Below are 23244 nucleotides of genomic sequence, written 5' to 3'. Positions count from 1 at the left end.
GCTGCATTCAACATCAGGGCACTACCGAGTTGTCAACTGTCGGAATTCAGCAAACGGAGTTCGGGATTGGAGAATTCATCCTCATGCTTGCAATTGTATATTGAAAAATGGGGGGTATCATCTAATCCCAATACTTAATCGCTCCATCCAACCCAGCCGTAACAACCTTAGAGCTCTCCTGAGGATGCCACTCCACACAAGTAACAGCTCCATCCGCCGCCTGCATCTTATGCCACATCTTGCATGTTTTCCAATCCCAGAAGCAGACATATCCACCCGTATCTCCAGAAGCGACGAATTGGCCGTCGGGACTGCATGCCACGTCCACCGAGTATCCGGCGCTGTTGTGTCCTTTGAAGACCTTTTTTCGGTTTTGTCTGAATTTGTCTGTGGCGCCGTAGACGAAGATGTTGTTGTCTGAGCTTTGATATGCGACATATTTGCCAGATGGATGAGCAGAGGCGCGTGTCATAGGATACATGTATGGCTCTGCAATGTACTTGATCGGGACTGGAATGTTGTAATCCCAAGCCCGTAGGGATTTATCATCGGATGTGGTCATGAATCGCCGATTGTCGTCGACGAAGGTGATAGTGTTGATAGCTGCCAAATGGTGATCGTATTCCTGGACGATTTCTTTTGTACGGATATCAAATTGCACAATCTTCTTATCCGACATGCCAGCCAAGAATTCGTTGGCATGCTCAAGAGAGGGGTTGAACCGTACAACATGAGGCGTTTTGCCGGTTGTGAACCTGTTAAGACATTGTCCAGTCTCCGTATCCCAAAGCTTCATCATCCGATCATATGAAGCCGTAAGGAATTGCGAACCGGAGGTATTGAAAGTAACATCGGATAAGGCCTTTGTGTGCCCCGAGTAAGTCCGTAATAGCTCGCGCGAGTGATACACATCCCAAATTTTAACAGTCGAATCGGCACTCCCAGAAAGCAATAGATGTCCAGATCCTGGGAAGAATCGAAGTCCGGCAATAGGCTTCGTATGACCTTTCCAAGTATGTATCAACTTCTTCGGCACGAAATTCTTCACACTTCCAACCTCCTTCTTTAAATCGATATCCAAATCCTGTGGCACGTGCATATATGTCCTGCCCTGATAATCGTACTGCTCTGAACCCTCGAAGACACTCGTCTCCCCGCCAGTCTCCTCTTCCTCTTTCCTCTTTGCGATCGCCTGAGGTAATGCTGGCACTAAAGTTCCACTTTCAATCACATCTTCCTCTTCCTCAACCTCCTCATACTCCTCATCACTAGCCAACTCCTCATCCTCTCCCACCTCTTCATAATCCGTAGTTTTGTACTTCGCCCAAGGACCAACATAAGCATTATCGCCCTCCGCAACCGTAGCATCACCTTTCTTCTGCCTTTTTGCACGTATCCTCGCCGCCTCCTCTTTCTCCGCCACGCCACCTCGATAATTTCTATCCGGACCTCGTTCTACGGCTCGATGCTGACTCCGAAAGGTATGCTCGCTGACATACGTCTCTTCAGCATATCCTGTGAGAACATTCTTTCGTTTGAGCGCGTTCTGTTCATCTTTGAACGGATTTAGCGGCCCCTGTAGAGGTCGCGATAGATTGTCCGCTGTGTATTTTTGTATCGCATGGTCTGGTCCTGCTGCATTTCGAACTGCGAGCGCGTTTTGGGGCGCCATGTTGGGCGGGTAATCCCCAAAATCTGCCATGATGATGTCGCTTTTGGTGCGCAACTTGATCGAATATCAAAACAAACTGCACAGCGTCGTACAACTAGGAGGGTCAATGAGTTGGGCGCTAATACTGAAAGTGAGAAGCACCTAGCCTCAATGAAGTTGGATGTAGAAATGTTTTAGGTCTCAGCCTCGGCCTTGAACCCTTGTAACCTGATAGAAAGAGTCACGTGTGGTAGCCTTCTGCCAGCCCTGAAGTCTAAAGGATTGATGTATACGGAACAAGCAAGCATTCAATTAGTTAATAGGGTTATATAGAAGACCAGACACTAAGCGTCAGAGTACAGCACTCCCGTGTCAAGCTTCACTCGAGAGTCTAGTAAAAACTTCACCAAACCCAGATTACATCTATGCAGCTGTAAAGGTACACCATGGTATCTATCCACCTCGAACTTCATGTAGAAATCCCTTATATGGAATGTCGCCAACCCTAATAGCACACCAAAAGAATCACTACTCCGAAAACCCTCATAGTCGTCTAATCGTTGCAGATTTCCCAACATAATTATCCTGCCATGTATGCTATTGCTATACACATCTTGTCATTTCCATCCCTTTCCACACCGGAGCACCCCGTATGAATGAGGGATGCAACTCCCCCTTGTCTGGCTTTTTGTTTATGCCTATTCGATATTGTATTGGCGGTGATCGAGGTAGCAAGTCAATGAGACTCGTCACGGATAAGGGCGACTGGATAAGTTAGCGTGTAGTTCTGATAATGCCAGCACACTGGGCGGTGAAACTCTGAATGGGAAATATCCTAAAGCTTATGGAATATAAAGGGAAAACGTACCAATCATGCTGTAGAGGTAGAAGAAGAACATAACAAGGTGGAACCCAAGCTTAATGAATGACTCCTAGAAATCAGATTAGCAGCCGTAAGCCAGGGGAAACTCCTAAGCCCTTTCCTTACCTTCTTGTGAACATTGAGTTTTCTGAAGATCTCAGTAGCATCAAGTAAATGCGCGTTATCGACAATTCTAAAATCGTCAGCAAGGCTCTCCAAAACATCGCAGCACTCCAGCTGGCAGCCAGTGCCCAGCTTGTTGGAAAGGTATAGGAACGTACTTCTTAACATTGAAAGCGAGAAGCGGCAGATTAAGCAACAGCGCAATCCAATACCCATTGATAAGGAACAAAAACGTCAGGACACCATGTACCGCCGCCTCGGGGATGATATACGTGTTGAGCCGGTTACAGAGATCAATAGGGTTGATGTAATCACTATCCACCACAATCATTAGCACAAATTCCCTGACTTCAACAAGTAGAATTACAGGAATCTCCGTCGAACAGGGACAAAAGTGGGATTCTCAAGATCCTTCTTGAGGCCGTAGAAGTTGAAGGAGACGTACCATTCCAGATCACTATACATGATGGTGAAGAAGACCTGCAGAAACAGGTTGACGGCGTTTATTAACACCGCCAACAGATATAACCATGCCTCGCCGGACATCATCTTGACGAGCGTGTATGGGTTTCCGAACCGTGGGAGCGTGTGCGTGGGACGATTTCTGTCTCGAAGCTCCTAAGCTTGGACTGCGATTTGTGTGCCGGTCTGTGGCTTCTTGTAGCTGTCTTTGTGCTGACGTAGCTGGAGCTTGAGATCAAGTTCTGCAGAAGGAGCTTCTGAGCGGCGCGAGTATCTCCGTTTGTGGGGTGAGGCAGCGACGACAACGGTTAGCAGGAGATTTGGATTCTCGAGGAGGATATGGAGAGCCTGCGAAGATGTTCTGGATGAGGGGAGGCTGGAGATGTCGAATCAAGGTCGCAGCGCAAAACGGAATGGCTTTCTCGCGTGCTGTGGTGGAGCTCCAGGAACTCGAGCTCGTTGGCGAAGAGGGCAAAAGGCCATGCCCCACTATTCGATCTCTCTCATTGGCAGCCCAGCATCGCTTGCTGAGCAGCACATGTCAGGGGACGAAGACGACTCGATGAATTCATACAAGGCAACAGAACTAGGGTTGGCCAAAACCATAATTATAAATGACCGATATCGATGATATTTATAATTAATAATATCGATGATTTAAGATTATTTTTACGTATTTTTAGGCATTTTCAGGCACAGCTATAGTTCTACTATATCGTGAAAATCTATAAAAGTTTTAAAAAAAAATTATAATAAGGGAATTTTATGACCTAAGTTACAACTTTGCTAATTAATTTTTATTCTATAATTATTAAGGTATTTAGTAAGACGTTATCTAGACTAAACTAGTTATTTTAGAGTAGTTATACTAGAAGTGTCGAATATTTAGAAAAGAAGAAGGAAAGTTGTAAAAGCTTTTATCTTAGCCGAGAAGACACTAGTCATCCGATTGGCGCTTGGCAGCTTAGTCATCACTTGGCATAATCTAACTTCATATTCATCATATATATGATTATTTAAGGATATACATATCCTTCATCATGGATACGTATTTAAGCCACCCCTAAACAGAACGGTCGAATACAAATATGAGGACATTTCACCAGTGCACCACATGCTCACTTAGTAAAACGGTTTGCAAAGGATCAGAAATCACCGTGGGAGAAATCTTTGAGATATTTCGGCTCGGGCCGTTAGCCAGATACTTTGGCGAGAGAGCCATTAATTACTTATTTATATTTTATGGGTATTATTTAGATGCATCGCCATTTGTCTGCTCCGTCTTTTCACCTATTGCTACTTCAGGCACAGGCATGGTAATCGGCCCTCCAGGGGAATTTTCCAATCTTGCAGTAAGGACCTCAACACCGGTTTCTGTCACGAGAAGAGTATGCTCTGCGTATTGTTAGCGGTAATCAAACTGCAGGGAAAGAATCACGAACCAAATTGCGCTGTCTTCTTTCCATCCCGCGTCACACTTGTCCATTTATCTGGCCATGTATCATCCAGGTGCGTTCCTAGTGCGATCATCGGCTCAATAGTAAAGCACATTCCAGGTTTCGCGGCTCCAACTGCCTTATTCTTGGCATAATGGGGGATGCTCGGCGAGCAATGGAATAAACTGTTGATTCCATGACCGCAATATGCCCTGATGACACTGCACTTCTTCGACTTGGCATGTTTCTCGATGACATTGCCATATTCTCGGAATAACCCTCCAGGCTTGACCAGCTTGATCGCTTCGTCTAAACATTCTCTGGCTGCCTCAACCACCCGTACTGAATCTGCGTCCGCTTTGGCTTTGTCGCCAATGTAGTATGTTTCGTTGATGTCTCCATGGAACCCGCCGTGATATAGTGTAACATCAATATTGAGAATGTCTCCATCTACTAATACTCTCTGGTCTGGAATGCCGTGGCAGATGACTTCGTTTACCGATGTGCAGACAGATTTTGGGAAGTTTACGTAGTTTAAGGGGGATGGATATGCCTGTGGCGGTTAGCACATGCTGCTTTGTTGAAGGAATTCATGGACTTGCATTTCGTTCCAAACAAGCCTTGTGCACTATCTCGTCTATGTAGTCTGTAGTAACTCCCGGTACGGCCGCAGCCGCTGCGATATCCAAAACTTGTCTCGCAAGTAGACAAACTGTCCTCATGCCTTCTTGTTGTTTCTGATCCAGTATTTCGATTTGGGTCCTTCCTTTATATGTGTTCTCACTCGCTGGATATCCGTCTTCCCAGTAGTCGGGGTGTTTTATTGACTTAGGGACCTCACGTCGCGGGGAGAGGGGATATACTGGGCGTAAATCTCCGGTAAAATGAAAGGCTGGAAACGGATTGAATTTTCCTGTAGCTGGATCGGGTTCAGAGACAACTTTTGGAGGGAAGAGATTTGTGAGAAAGTTACTCTTTGATTTATGAACAGCCTTATGTGTGCTCTGTAAACTTGTTAGCGAGTTCATAAAAGTCACAAAATTTGGGGGCGAACGCGTAATAACATACCCAATTTCTCACAAAGCAATCTTGCGAGCAGAAGAAGCTCTCCTTCATCCCATGCTTGAGACAGGTGGGACATTGTAAAGATCCAGCATCATTGTCGCAGTCGCCCCCCATGCATTTTCGAGGCGCGGGGTCTTCGGACGCCATTTGGAATAATCCTACAGTATAAACAAATCTAATACAAAAGCACTTAAGGATTCAATTCCGAAACTCTGTACAGATGAGGTGCTGGTGGTGATTGTCGCAGCCTTGTAGGCTTTTTTTAATTTGATCTGAAGGGCGCGGATCAATTTTCTGATAGTCCTGCACCTGCCGTTGAAGGTTCTCGGCTCGGTCGGCGTGAAGTAAAATATAGGGTGGATTTATCGCCCGAGATGTTTAGCAATCAGAGCTTCGGGCCGGGAAAAATAGCAATGTATCAGTGTCATGGACATCTGGCTCGTGGTACATATATTTTGACATGTTCCGCTGAATTTTGGTTTTCAACCTGTATATACGCTTCGATTATGACAAGTCAAAAACAGAAGACTGTGGTTATAGGTGCTGGACCAGTGGGGACGCTTGCGGCAATATATGCTGCACAACGTGGTCACGATGTCGAGGTCTACGAGTTACGAAGTGGTACGTACCGCACATATTTTCCTTTCGATCTTGCACCTTCAAGCAATCCTATTATTCGGTATTCACGCATTGCAACGTCGATATGGATAGAAATGCGCACCTTTAGCTCAGAGACTCAGAGATCGTCAAACGAGAGACATTGCCAAGACGAAATTGAGCTATCAGCTTATCGCCAGACAGGATCAGCTTCAAAGATGGTCACACCCTCATTGACAGTGCCAAATATGAGAAGTCGCACTTCAGAGTATTGCTAGTTCTTACAGCGCGTTATTTCGATGAATTTCTATGGCGTTGCATTTTCGTTTGCCACCACATCACATAGCCTACTGGTAGGGATTTTGCTAACCACCGATAGACTTGCGAGACCCAAGTACCGTTCCGTTGAATTTTACCAAATCGATCAATCTTGCTCTTTCAGAACGAGGGATCAACGCTATGAAGCAGTCAGGTCGACCTGACGTATTGGAAAAGATATTCAGCGAGACCATTCCAATGAAAGGTCGGATGATTCACGGCAAAGATCTTCAAGGAGAGCTCTATGAGCAGTCACAGGTGTATGATGTCCACGGAAGGGTACAATCGGAGATCCTAAAACTGGAGTCCCTACTGACGTTCATTAGTCTATCTATGCAGTTGACCGAGGAGGACTGAACAATGCACTGCTGGATGAGCTCGATAAATTGCCGAATGTCAAAGTCATTTTTAACCATAAATTGACTGGCGCAGATTTCAAGAAACACAAGGCCTGGTTTGAAGTCATCGGGAGCACTACCATGACGAATACTGGTCGTAATAAAGAGATCGAGGTGGATTTCGATATAATGGTTGGTGCTGATGGAGCACATTCGGCTGCGAGGTATCACATGATGAAGTTTGCCAGAATGGATTACCAGCAGGAATATATCGACACCCTATGGAGTGAATTCCATATCGCAGCAAAGCCAGTAAAATCTGGCGGGAGTGAGGATGAAAGATTCGCTATTTCTCCAAATCACTTGCACATTTGGCCTGGCAAAGACTTTATGTTCATTGCAATACCCAGTTTTGTAAGTCCCCTCAGCCGTGCATATAACAGTCTCCTAATTGAAATATAGGATGGATCTTTTACCTGTACTCTATTTATGCCCTCTTCCAACTTTGCTGCTCTGGAAGAAGACCCGACCGAGGTCCCAAAGTTCTTCGACGCCCATTTTCCAGGGGTATCTTCTCTTATACCACCAGCCGACTTAATAGCGTCCTTCAACGAAAACCCTCACCTACCACTTATCAACATCAAGTGTCAACCTCATCATTACACAGACTCAATTGTCATTGTTGGCGACGCAGCCCACGCAATGGTACCATTTTATGGCCAGGGTATGAATGCCGGTCTCGAAGACATTCGGATTCTGTTCGAGATTCTTGACAAGTACCCGTCTCGAGCTGAAGCATTAGCCAAATACTCTGAATATAGGAAGGAAGATGCACATGTTATCAACGACCTTGCTCTTCAGAATTACGTCGAGATGCGTGCATCCGTCGTATCTCCATTCTACTCGGCGCGGAAGTGGTTAGAGGAGTCATTAAGTGTCTATGTACCGAGTCTGGGCTGGCAGACCAAATACTCCAGAGTCAGCTTCGGAAACGAGAGATATAGCGAGATTATTAAGAAGAGCGAGAGACAGGGCCGGATCATATTCGTCAGTCTGGTTAGCCTGATATCAAGTCCTGTGGTCCTCGGAGCTGGTCTCGCTTGGTATCGATGGCGAGAAGCTCACGGAACAACCAGAAGTGTACTGAAGTGGCAAGGCTGGTTTGGGTGGTTGACGACTTAGTTAGATGTGTACGTGAATTTTTGAAGAGCTGAAGCCAACAAATAATTAGAACGGTCTAGATGTCCGGAGGTGCAAAATGTGGTTCAAATCCAGGGTCACTTAGTTCCCAGCTACGGAGCGCCCGCCTGGCTTCTAGACTGTGGTATGGAATGTTGCTCGCGTGCTAGTCGTTTTCAAATGTCCATGATTGTTTTGTGCTGGTTTAGAGCGTTTAACTTTATCTACTTGTATCACGAAGCCATAATGCATTTTTAAAATATGGATGTAAGCGTATTGGTGCTTTAAATTGGTTCATGGGTCTTCCCGCACCCACCAAGTCACCCTGCACGTCAATGATGCAGGCGACGTCCGCGAATCTGGAATCTCGATTGCCTTCCCAGATACCCGGAGATCGTCAAAGGGGCTCCGATCAACGTGGTGATCATACCAGCACAACACCATATTGAAATACCATGAATAGTATATATACCTTCCACATACACTTCTGACTCTTTATTGATTGATAGAGGCTAGATATCTTAAAATGCCATAGTAATTCAAATTCGGCCGGACCTTAGATCCGACCTTGTCCCGCTACAATGGCGTCGGGCGAGCCCCTTGAGCCACTGGCGTCATGCTAGTGGAACGCACTAACCTTAATCGCTTCCAGGTTGGATTGGGATTCTGCTTTGTCCAAACATTCCCATCCTCCTCCTATCCACTCGGAATTCGTTCCAAGTTCTGTCCTTTTTGTCATGATGTCGGGCTCTGGACACACGTGAACGAGGCGCCACTCGAACGCAGTTGCATTATTATTCACTCTTGTTGATTATTCGTACAACCTTACTTTCATACGCGTTTTGGCGGGGTTTGCAGGAGCGAGAGCATGCAGATTCACGGAGGCGGACAAGGAGTCCTCTTTCGACGTTGGAGGTAGAACTTGACGGCAGCACGATAACTGCACAATCGGAACACAAAGAAGGTGCCAGGGGAATACTCGTCAGTTTGTTCGAGTAGTTGGGCAGAGGGTGGCGATACACATCCATCGAGGGCAGACATAAAAATACATTGTTCGACCATGAACACACTACACAGACGAGGAAGTCTGCCCTATGGAGAACTATTGAAGACCGAGTCGACAGTTACAAATACAGCGCTCGACGTTGTACGGACAGAGGGAGATGATGCTTCTGGATTCCAGGCGGTTGGGCTATTTGAATACCTGGATACCGACGACCGACCCATATTCGCCCTCGATTTGAAGTCACCAACGAACAAGATCCCGGTGTATCAAAATGCGGCTCTCAGAAAACTTCAAGTCATCGGGGGAGGGGATGGACATCAAAACACAGACCACGCAGTTGTTGATGCACAATCAGGATTTCTGCTGGATTGGGCAGTGTCGTTTCCCGACGCGACCAACATTCCCCCTTCAAGCCATTGGGGCATCCGCTGGACAGGCAGGACTCTGAGGAACAAGTGGAGAATTATTACAGGAAATGTAACTACGCTCTCCCCCGACAGTTCTCAGAGGCATTCCCAAACCGATTCCTCCTTATCGCGCCGAAGCAGATCTCCTTCCAGGACGGAGAGCACAGGTGGACGAGGGTCAAATGCGAGCTCCATTTCAAAGGCGTCGTTAGAGAAACATCTGGCGGCTTTCAGCATCGATCAAGGAATTGACAATATTGTACGCCGAACAGCCCAGCATGAGGAGCGGCAACCCACCGAAACCTCCCATTTGATGGAAACCACCGGGACAATGGACGGTATTGGACCGTTCGACATCACCAGGCCAAACAGTGCGGGCGATATATCTCCACATGTACAATTCTTCCTCGATTTCGATTGGGCCTCAACCGAACTTGGTCCAATCAGTTCATGGTCACTGGAGCTCCGACGGATGTGTAATTACTTGATGGCTGATCCTCGACCTGCGTCAATGTTTTGGGGCGAACAGAAGATCATGATGTACAACGAGGCTTACGTCCATGTCACCGGCGACATGCATCCGGGGATGATGGGGAAGGAGTTTTTGGATGCCTGGGGGGTGGTCGCGGGAGACTTTACAGCCCCATTCGAAAAATCTGCCGTGACTGGTTGTGGGTTCAGTATCGATAATGCTCGCTTCAACTTGGTCAGACATGAATATCTTGAGGAGATATACTACCACATTTCTATGGTTCCAATTCAGCTCGGGCAGGGGCAGACAGCATAGTAAGTCACCATATTCGCAGAAAGAATTACATCTCGGGTTTCTCACTCTCTAACATGACAAAAGTTACAATCCTGTTAATGACACTACACGACAAGTACTTTCAGATCGCAGAATGGCATTTCTACTCCTCCTTGGCCGAGAACTTTCGGCTGCTACAGAACCAAAAGATTTCTGGTGGATACTTTTACAATGCTTGGGAGTCAAACATCTAGACCTGCCTTTTGCTGCGCTCTACTCCGCTGGATGCACTATCCATGAAACCTTATTTGAATCATCAGACCAAAGTCACGCCCTCAAGAATTGGTCACTAGAAGGCCTCGTAGAAATACCGGAACGCAACTCGCCTGTTCCTCGCAGGTTTGGTGCTTGTGAAAAAATCGAGGAATTCCTACCCAACTTTCCAGAGCTCATCAAGGCAAACTCACCGACCCTTTTGTCATTGGCAGACGGGTCTTTGCCAAAATGTATAGCTGATAATTTGAGGACAGAAGATGGTATCGTGCCGTTTGAAGCTGCCGTGTTTTTGCCAATCAAATCGACATCTGACACCACTCTCGGGTTCTTAATCTTGGGAATTAATCCCATGAAGAGGTTCGATGATGATTATCAATTATTTATCGATCTACTGAGTAGGCAACTTGCCACCAGTATCGCTGTAAGCTATTTCTACACCCACGATAGCGGACATTCTTGGACTTCTGCTGATTACGTTTAGGCCGCCGTTCTCTTCGAAGAGGAGACCAGTCGAAGTAAATTAGCAGCTGAAAAAGCTACCATAGACCGAAATGAAATATCAAAAGAACTCGACAACCAGAAGCACGTAGCGATTGAGATTGAAAATCGATTTCGTAATATGGCCGATCTTGCTCCTACTGGGATGTTTCATATCGACACCCAAGGAGTGCTTGTTTATGCAAATAACGAATACTATGCACTCACGGAGCACCCGAAAAACGTATCATATCCGATGAGCTGGTACTCTATCATCTTAGAAGCAGATCACCCCACGATGGACGTTTATTGGGCAAAGCTGTTAAGTGGAGAAGAAGTAAACTTCGAACTGCGACTAAAACGACCCTTTGTGACCGAAGAAGTTTTTGCTGGGGAAAAGATTACGGGCCCTACCTGGATCATCGCCGCCGCTTATGCCGAAAAGAATCCAGCTGGTGAGGTCACGGGAGTATTAGGTACCATAACGGATATCAGCAGAGTTAAATGGGCCGAGGGGTTTCAAAAGACGAAAATGCTGGAAGCTGTCGAGATGAAGAGACAACAAGAGAATTTTATCGATATGACTTCACAGTAAGCGCTTCATCTCTGGCTGACGAATCACATCTAACGTGTTGTTAATAGTGAAATGAGAAACCCACTTTCTGCAATAATAATGTCGGCTGACTGGATTGGTAATCTCTCCGAATTCGACGGTGGCGGTAAAGACGTTGTCGTTCCACGAGAAACTATCGATTCCATCGCAGATGCTAGTAGCACAATTTTGCTATGCGCGCAACATCAGAAACGTATCATTGATGATATTTTGACTTTATCTAAGCTTGATGCGGATCTACTTTTCATCGCCCCTATAGAGGCCCAGCCTGTGGCTGTTGTGCGCGATGCGCTGAAGATGTTTGAGGGAGAGCTACACAAAGCGGATTTGACTCTTCGATTTATTGTTGAAGAGTCATATACGAGACTTTCTGTTGATTGGGTCAAGCTGGACCCTAGTCGAGTCAACCAGGTCTTCATTAACTTGATCTCAAACGCGATCAAATTTACCTCAACGGAAGAAAAGAGGCAGATCGTCGTCAAAGTTGGGGCTTCAACCGAACCACCAAAACCAAAAAACGATCTAGAATTCCTTCCGAAATCCCATAATACCTCAAACGAGATCTTGTCGTGCGGAACCCCGGACCAAACAATTTATTTATCCATCTCGGTGCAGGACTCCGGGCGAGGTCTTGATGAAAATGAAAAGAATCAACTTTTCAAGAGATTCTCCCAGGCATCTGTCAGAACCCATGTTCAGTATGGTGGTAATGGTCTCGGTCTATTCATTTCTCGTCGTCTGACCGAGATTCAAGGAGGACAAATAGGTGTAGCATCCGCAGCCGGAGTTGGCAGCACATTTGCTTTCTATATCCAAACACCACGCTGTGATGCGCCAGAACGGACCAGTCCAAGGCTAAGCCCTGTTGATATCGACGCTCACACGAAGCTCATCTCCCCCGCCGTCATAGCCAACATAAGGAAAAGCCCCCTGCCCAAAGTTCACGAAGGTCGGATCTTAGAAATCCCAGCCGCTCCCAAACACGTCCTAGTCGTCGAAGACAACCTGGTTAACCAAAAGGTTCTCTCCAAACAACTCCGCGCAGCAGGCTGCATCGTCGCGGTCGCCAACCACGGCCGCGAAGCCCTCGAATTTCTGCAAACCACGCATTTTTGGACCGGTCTCGAGGACGAAGGCGTTAAGCTTTCTATTGTACTCATGGACCTCGAAATGCCTGTCATGGACGGTCTCACGTGCGTCCAGAAGATTCGAGAACTTCAAAAAGAGGGGAAGATGACCAGTCATGTCCCGGTTATTGCGGTCACGGCGAATGCGAGGAGCGAGCAAATTGCGAATGCGAAGGAACATGGCATGGATAGTGTGGTCACGAAACCCTTCCGTATTCCTGAGTTGTTGCCGGAAATGGATAGGGTGTTGAGGAGGGCGAGGGGGGAGGATAGACCGGTTGTGGGGGAGAGGAGTGTTAGTGCGCCTGCTTGAGAGGGTCGGTACGTTTGTATGGTTCAATATCTTCGATGCGTTGAGAGAGGCGAGGACTCTGGCTGATGTCCTGGGGCTTGGAAATCGATGTCGGCACGTCTCTTGCATCAAGGGTTTTTACACGACAGCGTCGAAAAGAGCTTATATTCGATCCTGCCGACGACTATCCGAGCACCAATGGCAAAGCTTCGAAAGCACTGTACTAGCGACCTCAACGAGCCATCCCCAGGGAACTCGCCAAAGCAATAGTCTTGAGGGCATTGCAAGATCTGCCAAACCACTTCCAGACTATCCAAACCACTCGAGGAACATAGTCGCTCGCTTCCAGCGACTCCAGATCCGAGAGGAAGACGGATACAGGATTGTTCCAATCCTGATACCGTAAATTTATGATCCTGGATCTTTGGAAGAACTCAGCATATAGGGTACGAGAGGTTTGGTGGATGGAGGGAATGAAGTTCAATGGACGTCGTTATAACATGCATCCGAGGAAGTGGAAAAAAAGGGTGTGAAGAAGAATGGGTCATGATGAATCAGATGGGGTTCGAGAAGGAGATGGGGTTTCGATGAAGCATATGAGTCTAATGAGAAAGAGATGTCGAGATGACAGATGTTCAGGACGCTAAAGGTAGGCGGCATGTATGCGAACGAGGAGTAATTACTTAAGATACCCCTACATTAGATAGATTATAGTCTTAACTTAATTTTTATACCGTTTTTTGGATATATCTATAACCTTTTGTAAATTCGTTAAGGTAGTTTATGTTTTAGTATCCTTTTAATACTTAGCTACGCAAAGCCTCTAATAATAGCGAAATAGTCGATTACTAGGGTTTTATAACGGCTGTAACTGGGAGTTTAGGGGTAATGGGTATTTTTTGAGGAAGAAGATCATTGGAGCTTGCATGGTTATGAAATTAATGGTGTTGTCTCGGCACTAGACAGCGCTATGACTTTAAATAAAAGAAAAAGAAACACGTCAATCGGTTTATTCTGTACTCCTTTCGCAGTTATCCTTCTTCTACCTCTACCTGCTCTAAATCATTCATCATCACATCCATTTATCCCTCCCTATCGCCAGTTCCAGCAACTCAGCGAATTAGGACAAACACATCTATCCCAAGAAGCGATATATCTAAATCTTTAACCCTTCTTATCACCACCCGGATTCAGCCATTCATCACCTATCTTCCCAAACCGCCTTCGCATCCCAGGTTGTTGCTGGAATAGACATGGTAATTCGTCTCTCCTCCTTCCCTCACCGCTTTCCTCCCGTATCTCCCCCTCCTCATCACTATCTAACCCCCATCCCTCCTCCAACGCATCGGCCAGTCTGACCATTCTGTTAACGAAGAGTTTCGATTCAAGTTCTTCGACTAGATGCCGGCCGCAGATTGCGGGGTCGGTTGTGCAGGTTGGACAGAGTGTGTGGGCGCACTTTGGACATTGTTGCGAGGAGAGATATTGGGTGGATTTGGAGGGTTGGGAGGACGACTTGGATGGGGATGAGATGGTGGGTTGAGGTGGAATTGTGATTTGAGTGGATTTTTGGCGGCGGTTTGTTACTGTGCGTGCTGTGCGGGGACAGTTGCAGCAGAGCCACTGGGTTGGTTGCGAGACGTGTTTCGGTATTTGTGGGGGTTTTGCTGGTGGATTGGACATTTTGGAAGGTTGTTGCTGGTGAGTTAAGTTTTTGGGTTCGAGACGGGGATAAGGGATTTTAAAAAGGAAAGATGTGGGAGTGAGAGGTGTTGGCATTAATATTGAAGCCGGAAAGGATTTGTGAATATATTCGAGAGATGGAGGACAATTCTTAACGCTTGGAGTTTTAATCACTGGAGATATCAAATTTGGTTTGCTTGTAGCTGATATTTCATTATTATTCGGAAGTATTCAAAGCCTGTGAACTATATTATCTCGTTCCAGTACATTATTAACCGCACCTAATCCTGCGTATCCAGTATTCTCCCGCCAGATTCTCCTTCATGATATACTATAAACCAAAACAATCTCAATACTCTATTGCCCTGCAACTCTTGATGATTTATCCCAATCAATTCCTGCCAATCTCGACATCTTATTAAAAAACCCCAGAATTCCCTCAAGTCTGCGTAAAGAACTCAGAAACACTCCTCCTCCCACTCATATAAAAACTCTTCACCCTCTGCCTAACCGATCCAGTCCTCTTCTCATCCCCCAGACCTCCAGTTTTACTTCCCAACCTCGCCTGCTCAGCTTCAAAAACACTCAGCCACGCAGGGTTATTCGCGTAACTACTTGATCTTGGAAGATGTCCATCTGTTCGAGGCCCGAAGATATTTGCTGGGACTTCTCGTGGGACCTCTTGAGGGGGTTGTTTGGGTCTGAAGAAACTGCTCGCGCGTCTGGCGAGTCTGTTTTGGTTGGGGTCGACGAGGGCTTTTAGTCGCATGAAGCTTCTTCTTCTAGTGGGCTGGTTGGTTGGTTCTGGGTTGTTTTTTCGGAGGTCTAGAGTTGAGAAGCGGTTGACAAGACGTCTGATTCCGCGCGGTCGGCATGTGTAGGTTTGGTCTTCTTCGGCTGGTTCATTGTGATCGACTATAGCGGCGGAAGCTTGCGGGGTTTCGTAGCCCTGTTGTGGAATCTCATGTGAATGATTCATCTCAGCGGTTTCTACTTCGGTTGGCTCGATAAGTTCGACTGGTGGAGTTTCGAGCGCCCATTGTTCCGAAGGTCGCTTTGAGGTTCGTAGTTCGTTATTAAACTCTTCTAGTCTTTGTAGCCATGCGTTGCTCTGTGGTACCATCCCTAGACTTTCCAGCCACAAGCTGTTCCGAGGATCTTCATCTGACATCTGTTCACCAGTTTCTTCTTGTATACTCTCGTGTTGGTGCTGTTCGGGAAGTGGTTCTAAGAATGCTTGCTCGCGATGCCGATCTTGGTTTCTGTTTAGCAACCGATGACTTCTAGGAAATGCTTCATCGAGTTGCTCGTCACCAAATTCTGGTTTAAACTCCTGTTGGTGACGGTCAGAACACGGGTCCAAACTCGGCTCGTAATAAAGACCTTCGTTTCCCTCCAGCCACTCATTCCCTCGACGGACCGCGTTTCCAATCGGTTCATCATCTTCTTCTGGTAGGATGTCGTCTCGAACCCTTTGCCAATAATGCGAAGATTGATTATCACCATGATGAACGTCGTCTCTCTGGGATCTGACATCCCCAGGATGAACTTCTTCTTGAAGCTGCCCGGCTCTTTCGCCATCCTCTTCTGATTCGATTCCCAGTTCTGTCTCTTGGGAATATAACGACCCTTGATCGGCTGCGTCCAGAAGAAAATCCCCTCCCCCATCCCCCTGAGTTGCCTGGAGAATGTTCTCTTCATTCAGGTGGGCGAATTCATCTGCGGTTGGCTCAACTGAATGCTGTTCTAGAGATGGCCCTGGCATTTGCCTACGCTTCACCGTCCCGTCTGACCAGACCCATTCCAAGTCACGGAACACGCGAGGTGCTCCTTGCATCTCGAACCCTTCGCCACGCTCATGACCAGGACTCTCGCTTTGGTGAACTCGAAGCATACTTTGTGTCTTGACGATCTCAGCTAAATCCACTTCTTTCCCGACTGTTCCATAGGCAGACTGGATGATGGGATATCTAGCTATATAAACATCATGCAATCCAAATAGCACATGTGTATCCCCGGCAACATACATCTTCTCTAAAAGTGGTAGTGGATGTTGGTTTAATGTCTGATAGTTGCTGGAGCCAAGATGACTACCTCCTTCTCTTTTGGCCCAGAGCCATTTATTCAAAGCAAGTTGTGACATGAAGTTGTGGCCGCTTTGCCCTACAGCCTTTCCTAGACCAACTATCTTTTGGTGGTTATCCGCGTAACGGGTAGCGAGCTCCATCAGTTGAATATCAATGACGTTCCCTAACCTGATATTGTAGAGACCATGTATGGCGTCGCTGTCACCACGCACGTCAAACCAGAGTTGTATGATGTCCTGGTTTTCGAGTATGGACCGTAGTGTGACCCCTTCATCGTTAGCTATATCGAAATAATTATCAGGAATGCCGTTCTTGCAGAGAACCCAAGTATGATCCATAGATTTGACGGTCATGGTCAAGTGTGTGATATTCCCATTACGGTTAAGACATCCGCTCGATTCGCAGTCGAGAGCAAGCTCGGGGTTATCTGATGCACGGATTTCTGAAAGGTAAGGAAGAAATTTCCTAAAGTCTTCCATATCTTCGATCCTTCTTAATTGTTAATATTCGTAACTAGAGGTGCGTCATCTTGGAGCAGGAGGTTCGCATACCATGTCACTTTCCCAGGTCTGGGGGCGCCAGCTATACCTATGTTAGCGGATATAGCCCATGAACCACAGAAACAACCTACTAATTGGATGATACCCATTATAAAAGTCTATTGGTGCGCTTGGTACAATCAGCGGGTTTCTCGAGAATATCAACCAAACAAGAGGTCTTCCAGCCACTAAGACTAGTACCTTCCTGTTCAGTTCAGGCAATGGTTTGCTCAATTCTTCTGAATGGCATACTGTACGTCGCCTTCGGGTTGTTCCAGCCCCCGGTCCTCGAACGTTTCTGCCACGTTTGTAAAGTACATGTACAACATTATGGTGTTTTGGAACTCTCACACATAGACGGCTGATGGATCTCGCGGATCTAGATCTGATGTGAATAGCCTTTACCGAACAACCTATAGATTTCATTCGTCGGATTCGACGCGGGATTCGGCAGTTCGCGCTTCGAATACCGCGTGATCTATGTCTTCGGAAGATTGACGGGAAGGGGATGGGTACGAGACGACGGCGCTGTTAATGTTAGCAATCGAAGCCAAATTTCTCTCGTTAGCTAAGCCGTATTCTAGAGCTTGTAAGCCTCACATGTAGGATAAGCAGTCCAGAGGTTCTACGAACCAGCCAAGTTGGTTCTATTCAGAGTATCTTTTGAGGATTTCTTGGTCACTTACTTGTGGATTATCCCAATCCTTTGCCGCTTTATCGTTCAGTTCAGCTATTTCCTCATTTGTAAGGTTAATAACAGGACCTGTTTCTTCATTGTTTGCGTCATGATCGCTCAAATCGCAGTCGTCGTCGTAATGGTTGTAATCGTCGTAGTGATTCTCATATTCGTTAACAATCCAGTCTTGGGGATGATATTGCTGTTCTTCATTTCCTTCCACGTTTTGTGTTGTTAAATTGTAAAGTAAACCATCGTTCCAGCTGTATTCCGGATCCAAGACTGAGTAATCGTTGGTCAAAGGTCAAATGGAATGATAACAAAGACAACAGTACCTGCTCCAGTGGTCGGGCTCCCAGCCTCTATAGCCGCTATTCTTTGAGAACGCTCTTCTTCTATCTGGCGCAGTTCTTCTTCTGGAAGATCCGGTTCCAAGAGGCTATCGAAGTCTCCATAGCCGGGTTGAACATCATCGTTGATTTCCTCGGGCTCTGACTCGCTTAACATACTCCGATCGACTCGCTCTCCCTCATTTTGCGTAACAGATGTTGGAGTGACACTATTTGAGCCGTCGTTGTAAATCCCAAACTCATCGGACTGTCTCCGTCGTGCTTGATCGCCCTGTTCTCGCATTATGCCTACGTTGGATGGTGGGTTCGGGCTAGACGTTTCGAGATTATGTTGTATAGTAAGGTGGTACAGAGCTGTGCAATGATAAAGAGTTGGGCAGAGTTATAGCTGATCGTGTGTTGCAACTTTGGAGCTGTTGGAGGATCAAGCTGGGGAGGGTGTTTTCAAAATAGTAGGCATTTAAGTGCGCAAATTGGCAGGTTTAAAGTTCCAATTCACGTCTTTCTGACACCCTTGACGACGGCATTCTGCTGTTCGATAACTTCCGTTTATAACTTTGTTAATTTTAAAACGCCGCTCAGGCAATGAATCTAAACTACCCTTAACTCTAAGTTGAATCAAGACCTGGCTTATCTGGGACCGATGTCTGACTTGTGTGTGCCATATCGAGACCAGATTACAGTAAGGGAACTCTGAGCCCGCACAATCAAACTATATCTAGTCACCTTGGGATAGAGCAGTCTCTTAAATATTGCAGCCTATAATCGCGGCGGAGAGGTCATGGCTGCATGTCGCGAGTCTCAGCTAGCTATAGTCAAAGGGAAGCATCGTTCCCCTGCATTTGCCTGTGATCCAGGTCACCCAAGATATGAAGTTTTGTTTTCATTGGTTTTGGGTTTTTCGGCAGTGGAAAATTACCACATAGGGTCAAGGATGAATAAATAGAATGCTACAGGTTCACGGCAGCTGGCAGGAGTATTGCTGAGTATTGTTGATAATTTGATTTGATTCGAAAAGATGACAGCACGATGTCCTGACCGTCGAAAAAACAGCCACGGGACGATAGCCCCATCAATCAATTCTTCAGCTTAATTCATCGTTCATGACATCAAGACGAATCGCTGGGGATGACCTTCTACGCGGCGCTTACATTATGTAATAGGGGATTCAGGAGGATAGGCAGCTGCAAAGCAGTTGCTTATTTACAGTAAGAGCCTAAATTTTCTTCATGATAAAATGTAACGGATAGTAGAATTGAGAAAATTACCGACAACACACTGCCTCTGAAAGCCAGATTATTTACATCAGCTTTGGGAGGAGTCCCGCGGTCATATCTTCCTTGCCATATAGTGTTTTGTGAATCGATACACTCAATCAGTCACCTTTGAAAATATAACAGAATTTTCTAGAACAAATAAACCTAATGAATCACAGCTATGCCGTGAATACAGTAGATAAAGTGGGCCTAAACATTGGTGATTTTGGTGTTGTTGTTTGGCCCTCGCTTAATTCGCCCTTTGTTTGGGTCCATCACCTGAATAATTTTCACACACAAGGATTCATGAAATTTCGTGAAGCAAGCAGTTGTCGTATCTAAAATAGTATCACAAAATTGTGATAGCAATCTATCATGGATGTCGAATTAGGTTGGATATTCTAAACAAAAATATGCTATGGATACCTCTCAATTACAGCTAGAAGATGACATGTCAACGACCGACGTAGCACACAGCACTATCAGTAAAAATTATAGAAGAAGTGCTTTGCAGTGACGTTAAACATCTACTGGATAGCATTAAAGAGCTATGTCAACAATTTCGTTAATTGTTTCGGGCTACAACAGGCCCAAATAAGCCAACATGGATAGATCTTCGGAAGGGGAGACTGTCCAGCATTGGCACTCGAACCCGTGAAGGCCCGAACACAAACCTACACTTAAAATTATCTAAAGCACCTGGTTCTATATCCATTCAACTCGGCCGAGGGATTGAGTTCAAGTACGCGTTGATGGTGGCTGAGTCAGACCAACACGGATAATGTGCGTGGTCCAGTAGAATCCCATCACCAACTAACTTCATATCAATGCAGCATGAGGGCACAAAATTGTGATAGAGGAAAAGTATATAGTTGGAGCTCAAGTAACTTTGGCGATGATAATCTGATTTTCGTCTTCTATATCACAGTGTAAACTTTGCGTGATTAATTGACAATTCCAAGCTGTCGAAGCAAGGTTTGATTTGTTTTGATCTTAAACCTCAGTACTCATCGCCAACGAGCCCTCATGTCTCGTCAATTCTCTAGCATTGCAGAAAATATTGCCAGCCTCAACGCATTGTCATCGACCCTCGCGGATGACACTGACAAGACTGCTCGCAAAAATGCCTTGAGATTAAGTAAAGCACTAGTGTCCCAGCTCGAAGAGCCAGCAAACATCGCCGTCGAACTTGCATTTTCCGTAAGTGTGACCATATTATACCTCCGTCAACACAACATCTGACGCCATGTAGTCGCTCCTGCCAATGAGCGCCAGAGTAGCTGTCGACATGAAACTGTTCGAATATATATCCAGAGCAGAGAAACCTGTATCAGTCACTGAACTTTCCGATTTGTCTAACGCCGAGGCGGTCTTGATAAGTCAGTTCACTTTCGAAGATTGCTGAATCTTCTCTAACATAAGCTCGTCCCGCAGCACGTATCCTCCGCCCTCTATCTGCCACGAACTTCGTCCGCGAAGTTAGCGCGAACAGCTGGGAAGCAACACCAATAACCCATGCCATGGCCTCAGAAGGCATTGCGGCTGGTCACAGAATGCTGTAAGCTCACTTCTTTCCAAACGAAACCCATTGTAAAGCTAAATCGCCTCGCAGATGGGAAGTGGTAATTGGCGCCGCAGTCAAAGCCCCAAAATACTTCAAAGAAGCAGGCTACCGCAGCCCAACCAGCATTTCCGATGGCATAGTCCAATACGCGTTTCAAACCAAACTCCCTATGTTCCAATATCTGAGCTCGATGCCGTCAGTCTTGAAAGACTTCAACACCTTTATGGGCAACACGATGGGTGCGCGGAATTACTGGGTGGATTGGTACCCCTGTCGCGAGCAGATACTTGATGGGGCTACAAGCGAAGGGGCACTAATCGTGGATGTGGGAGGTGGCAGAGGGCATGATGTTGACGCTTTCCGCGTTAAGTTTCCTGGCAGTGGGAGACTGGTTGTGCAAGATCTTAGGCCGGTCATTGAGGGGATTGAGGACTTGGACGTTGCGATTGAGAGACAAGTCTATGATTTCTTTACTCCGCAGCCAGATGTTGGTAGGTTCAGAAAAGCCATCCTCTAAGTTACGGAAAATTCTTACTGTGTTACAGGTGCGCGCGTGTACTTCTACCACCACATTCTACACGACTGGTCCGATGAAAAGTGTATCGAAATGCTGAAAAGCGTCCGCGGGGCAATGAAACCAGGATACTCAAAGCTATTACTCCACGAAATGATCATCCCAGACGTGGGCGCTTCGCCATTTCATGCCATGTTGGACCTTACAATGATGACTATAAATGGTGGGATGGAACGAACTTCGAAACAGTGGCATGAGTTGCTGGAGAAGGCGGGTTTGAAAGTGGTGAAAATTTGGGCTCCGCTTGAAGATGACGCGGACGGGATTGTTGAGGCTATTCTCGAAGAATAACTTAGCAGTCGGTTGGTCAATGAGGTCTATAACGCCTCGAGCTACTATTGCTAATTCTGCGGCAGGTTCTTGCAGGATCGATTACACACCACAGTATGCTGGCTTCAAAGACTGGCTGGGGAGAGGTGGTGAACAAGTCCGTTTTTGCAATAACAGGAGTAATCGGAAATATTGTGGAGTGGGTAGCAAAGGATAGCTTGAACATGAGCATAAGGCCAGGGGAAGTGTGGAATACCGATTGAAGTTTTGTTCGAATCCAACATGCATTGTTAAAATTACGTCCAAAATATGCGCAAATGTTCAGGAGATTTTACCGCACTCCTTCGTACACCCTTTAAAGCAATAGAAAGACCACACTTAGTAATGGTTCTCTGCCACTAAGAAAGCCGATCGTCTTGTAGTATTCAGCGGCCATATCCATTTGATTGATACCGCGAAAGCCTTCTATGGGTTATAGTTTAGCGGTAGATCATGGCCAGTACTTCGAGCAATTCCGCACCGCTCAAAGTCGGGCTGAAAGTCTCCCCGGTGTTGCTCAAAGACTTTTGCAAAGGTTCAAGCAGAAGCTCCTGGCATCAGGTACTACTGGGGAATCTGGGTTACTGTGTTTGTGTCCGCATATACCAACAGCTATAGATTGAGTCTTCCAGAACTTGTACGCAAGGCAGCATGCCAAACTCAAAGCACTTTCCTGATTTATTCTACCCCTACTCGATCAACTGAGGAAATTGCCACCCAACATGCGCGCAATTAGTTCAGCCGAAGCGTGGGTCCACGCCATAGAACTCTATAGAAACTTTTCAGGTTGGTAACTCAGGATTGTGGTCAACTCTACTGTCAGGCATAATGCAAAAGGCTCCTGCGCCATAATTTTGCATGAGAATCGAACCATTTCAGCAAAGACGTGCCTCTGTTGTGTTGGTCGGTAAAGGATCCTGGGTTTTAGCTACGCCAAGATAAACCAACACACTCCTCTTATCCGGGAGTGAGAGTTGAAGCGCAAAGACCTTGGAAGGTTTAATAGTTATCAATACGCCAGTCTCGATTCAAGTACTTGAACAGCCAGCGGAGCGTGAGCGGCAATTGTACCAGTAGTCCTACGCAAGTTATGATAACCTCCCTGATCATCATCCGGTAATATATCACAACCTACCTAGGTATACTGCTAACGCTTTGCATTGTTGTTCTTGGCGCTCGGTCAACAGCATGTTGGCACCAATTTCTTTGCACGCCAACCACAAAAGGTTCCA

At 46.3% G+C, this 23244-nt stretch overlaps 8 protein-coding genes across 8 annotated transcripts; 3 read left to right on the top strand and 5 right to left on the bottom strand.

The window, feature by feature from the left end:
* Window positions 1-121: 121 nt before the first annotated feature.
* On the bottom strand, window positions 122-1702 carry GLAREA_04302 (WD40 repeat-like protein; the record flags this gene model as incomplete). The annotated part of the gene is made up of 1 exon (XM_008086679.1): window positions 122-1702. One exon carries the CDS (start codon window positions 1700-1702, stop codon window positions 122-124), a length of 1581 nt encoding a protein of 526 aa, XP_008084870.1.
* Window positions 1703-2387: 685 nt separating this feature from the next.
* GLAREA_04301 (uncharacterized protein) lies at window positions 2388-3185 on the bottom strand (the record flags this gene model as incomplete). Its single annotated transcript, XM_008086678.1, has 5 exons — window positions 2388-2416; window positions 2520-2583; window positions 2640-2706; window positions 2795-2950; window positions 3004-3185. The coding sequence occupies 5 exons, from the start codon at window positions 3183-3185 to the stop codon at window positions 2388-2390; spliced, it is 498 nt and encodes a 165-aa protein (XP_008084869.1).
* A 1162-nt stretch (window positions 3186-4347) lies between these two features.
* On the bottom strand, window positions 4348-5746 carry GLAREA_04300 (Creatinase/aminopeptidase; the record flags this gene model as incomplete). The annotated part of the gene is made up of 4 exons (XM_008086677.1): window positions 4348-4493; window positions 4541-5087; window positions 5164-5538; window positions 5603-5746. The coding sequence occupies 4 exons, from the start codon at window positions 5744-5746 to the stop codon at window positions 4348-4350; spliced, it is 1212 nt and encodes a 403-aa protein (XP_008084868.1).
* A 359-nt stretch (window positions 5747-6105) lies between these two features.
* Window positions 6106-8034, top strand: GLAREA_04299 (FAD/NAD(P)-binding protein; the record flags this gene model as incomplete). Its single annotated transcript, XM_008086676.1, has 4 exons — window positions 6106-6220; window positions 6576-6793; window positions 6841-7266; window positions 7315-8034. 4 exons carry the CDS (start codon window positions 6106-6108, stop codon window positions 8032-8034), a joined length of 1479 nt encoding a protein of 492 aa, XP_008084867.1.
* Window positions 8035-9091: 1057 nt separating this feature from the next.
* GLAREA_04298 (CheY-like protein) lies at window positions 9092-12995 on the top strand (the record flags this gene model as incomplete). Its single annotated transcript, XM_008086675.1, has 4 exons — window positions 9092-10230; window positions 10295-10886; window positions 10947-11533; window positions 11585-12995. The coding sequence occupies 4 exons, from the start codon at window positions 9092-9094 to the stop codon at window positions 12993-12995; spliced, it is 3729 nt and encodes a 1242-aa protein (XP_008084866.1).
* A 1143-nt stretch (window positions 12996-14138) lies between these two features.
* Window positions 14139-14657, bottom strand: GLAREA_04297 (uncharacterized protein; the record flags this gene model as incomplete). The annotated part of the gene is made up of 1 exon (XM_008086674.1): window positions 14139-14657. One exon carries the CDS (start codon window positions 14655-14657, stop codon window positions 14139-14141), a length of 519 nt encoding a protein of 172 aa, XP_008084865.1.
* A 439-nt stretch (window positions 14658-15096) lies between these two features.
* Window positions 15097-18592, bottom strand: GLAREA_04296 (Ribonuclease H-like protein; the record flags this gene model as incomplete). Its single annotated transcript, XM_008086673.1, has 5 exons — window positions 15097-17233; window positions 17296-17326; window positions 17376-17811; window positions 17970-18241; window positions 18295-18592. 5 exons carry the CDS (start codon window positions 18590-18592, stop codon window positions 15097-15099), a joined length of 3174 nt encoding a protein of 1057 aa, XP_008084864.1.
* Window positions 18593-20591: 1999 nt separating this feature from the next.
* GLAREA_04295 (S-adenosyl-L-methionine-dependent methyltransferase) lies at window positions 20592-21994 on the top strand (the record flags this gene model as incomplete). Its single annotated transcript, XM_008086672.1, has 5 exons — window positions 20592-20765; window positions 20818-20944; window positions 21000-21123; window positions 21178-21620; window positions 21675-21994. The coding sequence occupies 5 exons, from the start codon at window positions 20592-20594 to the stop codon at window positions 21992-21994; spliced, it is 1188 nt and encodes a 395-aa protein (XP_008084863.1).
* Window positions 21995-23244: the final 1250 nt, after the last annotated feature.

Source organism: Glarea lozoyensis, assembly GCF_000409485.1.
Source record: "Glarea lozoyensis ATCC 20868 chromosome Unknown GLAREA5, whole genome shotgun sequence".
NCBI lineage: Eukaryota > Fungi > Ascomycota > Leotiomycetes > Helotiales > Helotiaceae > Glarea > Glarea lozoyensis.
This window is presented reverse-complemented; position numbering and strand designations above follow the sequence as displayed.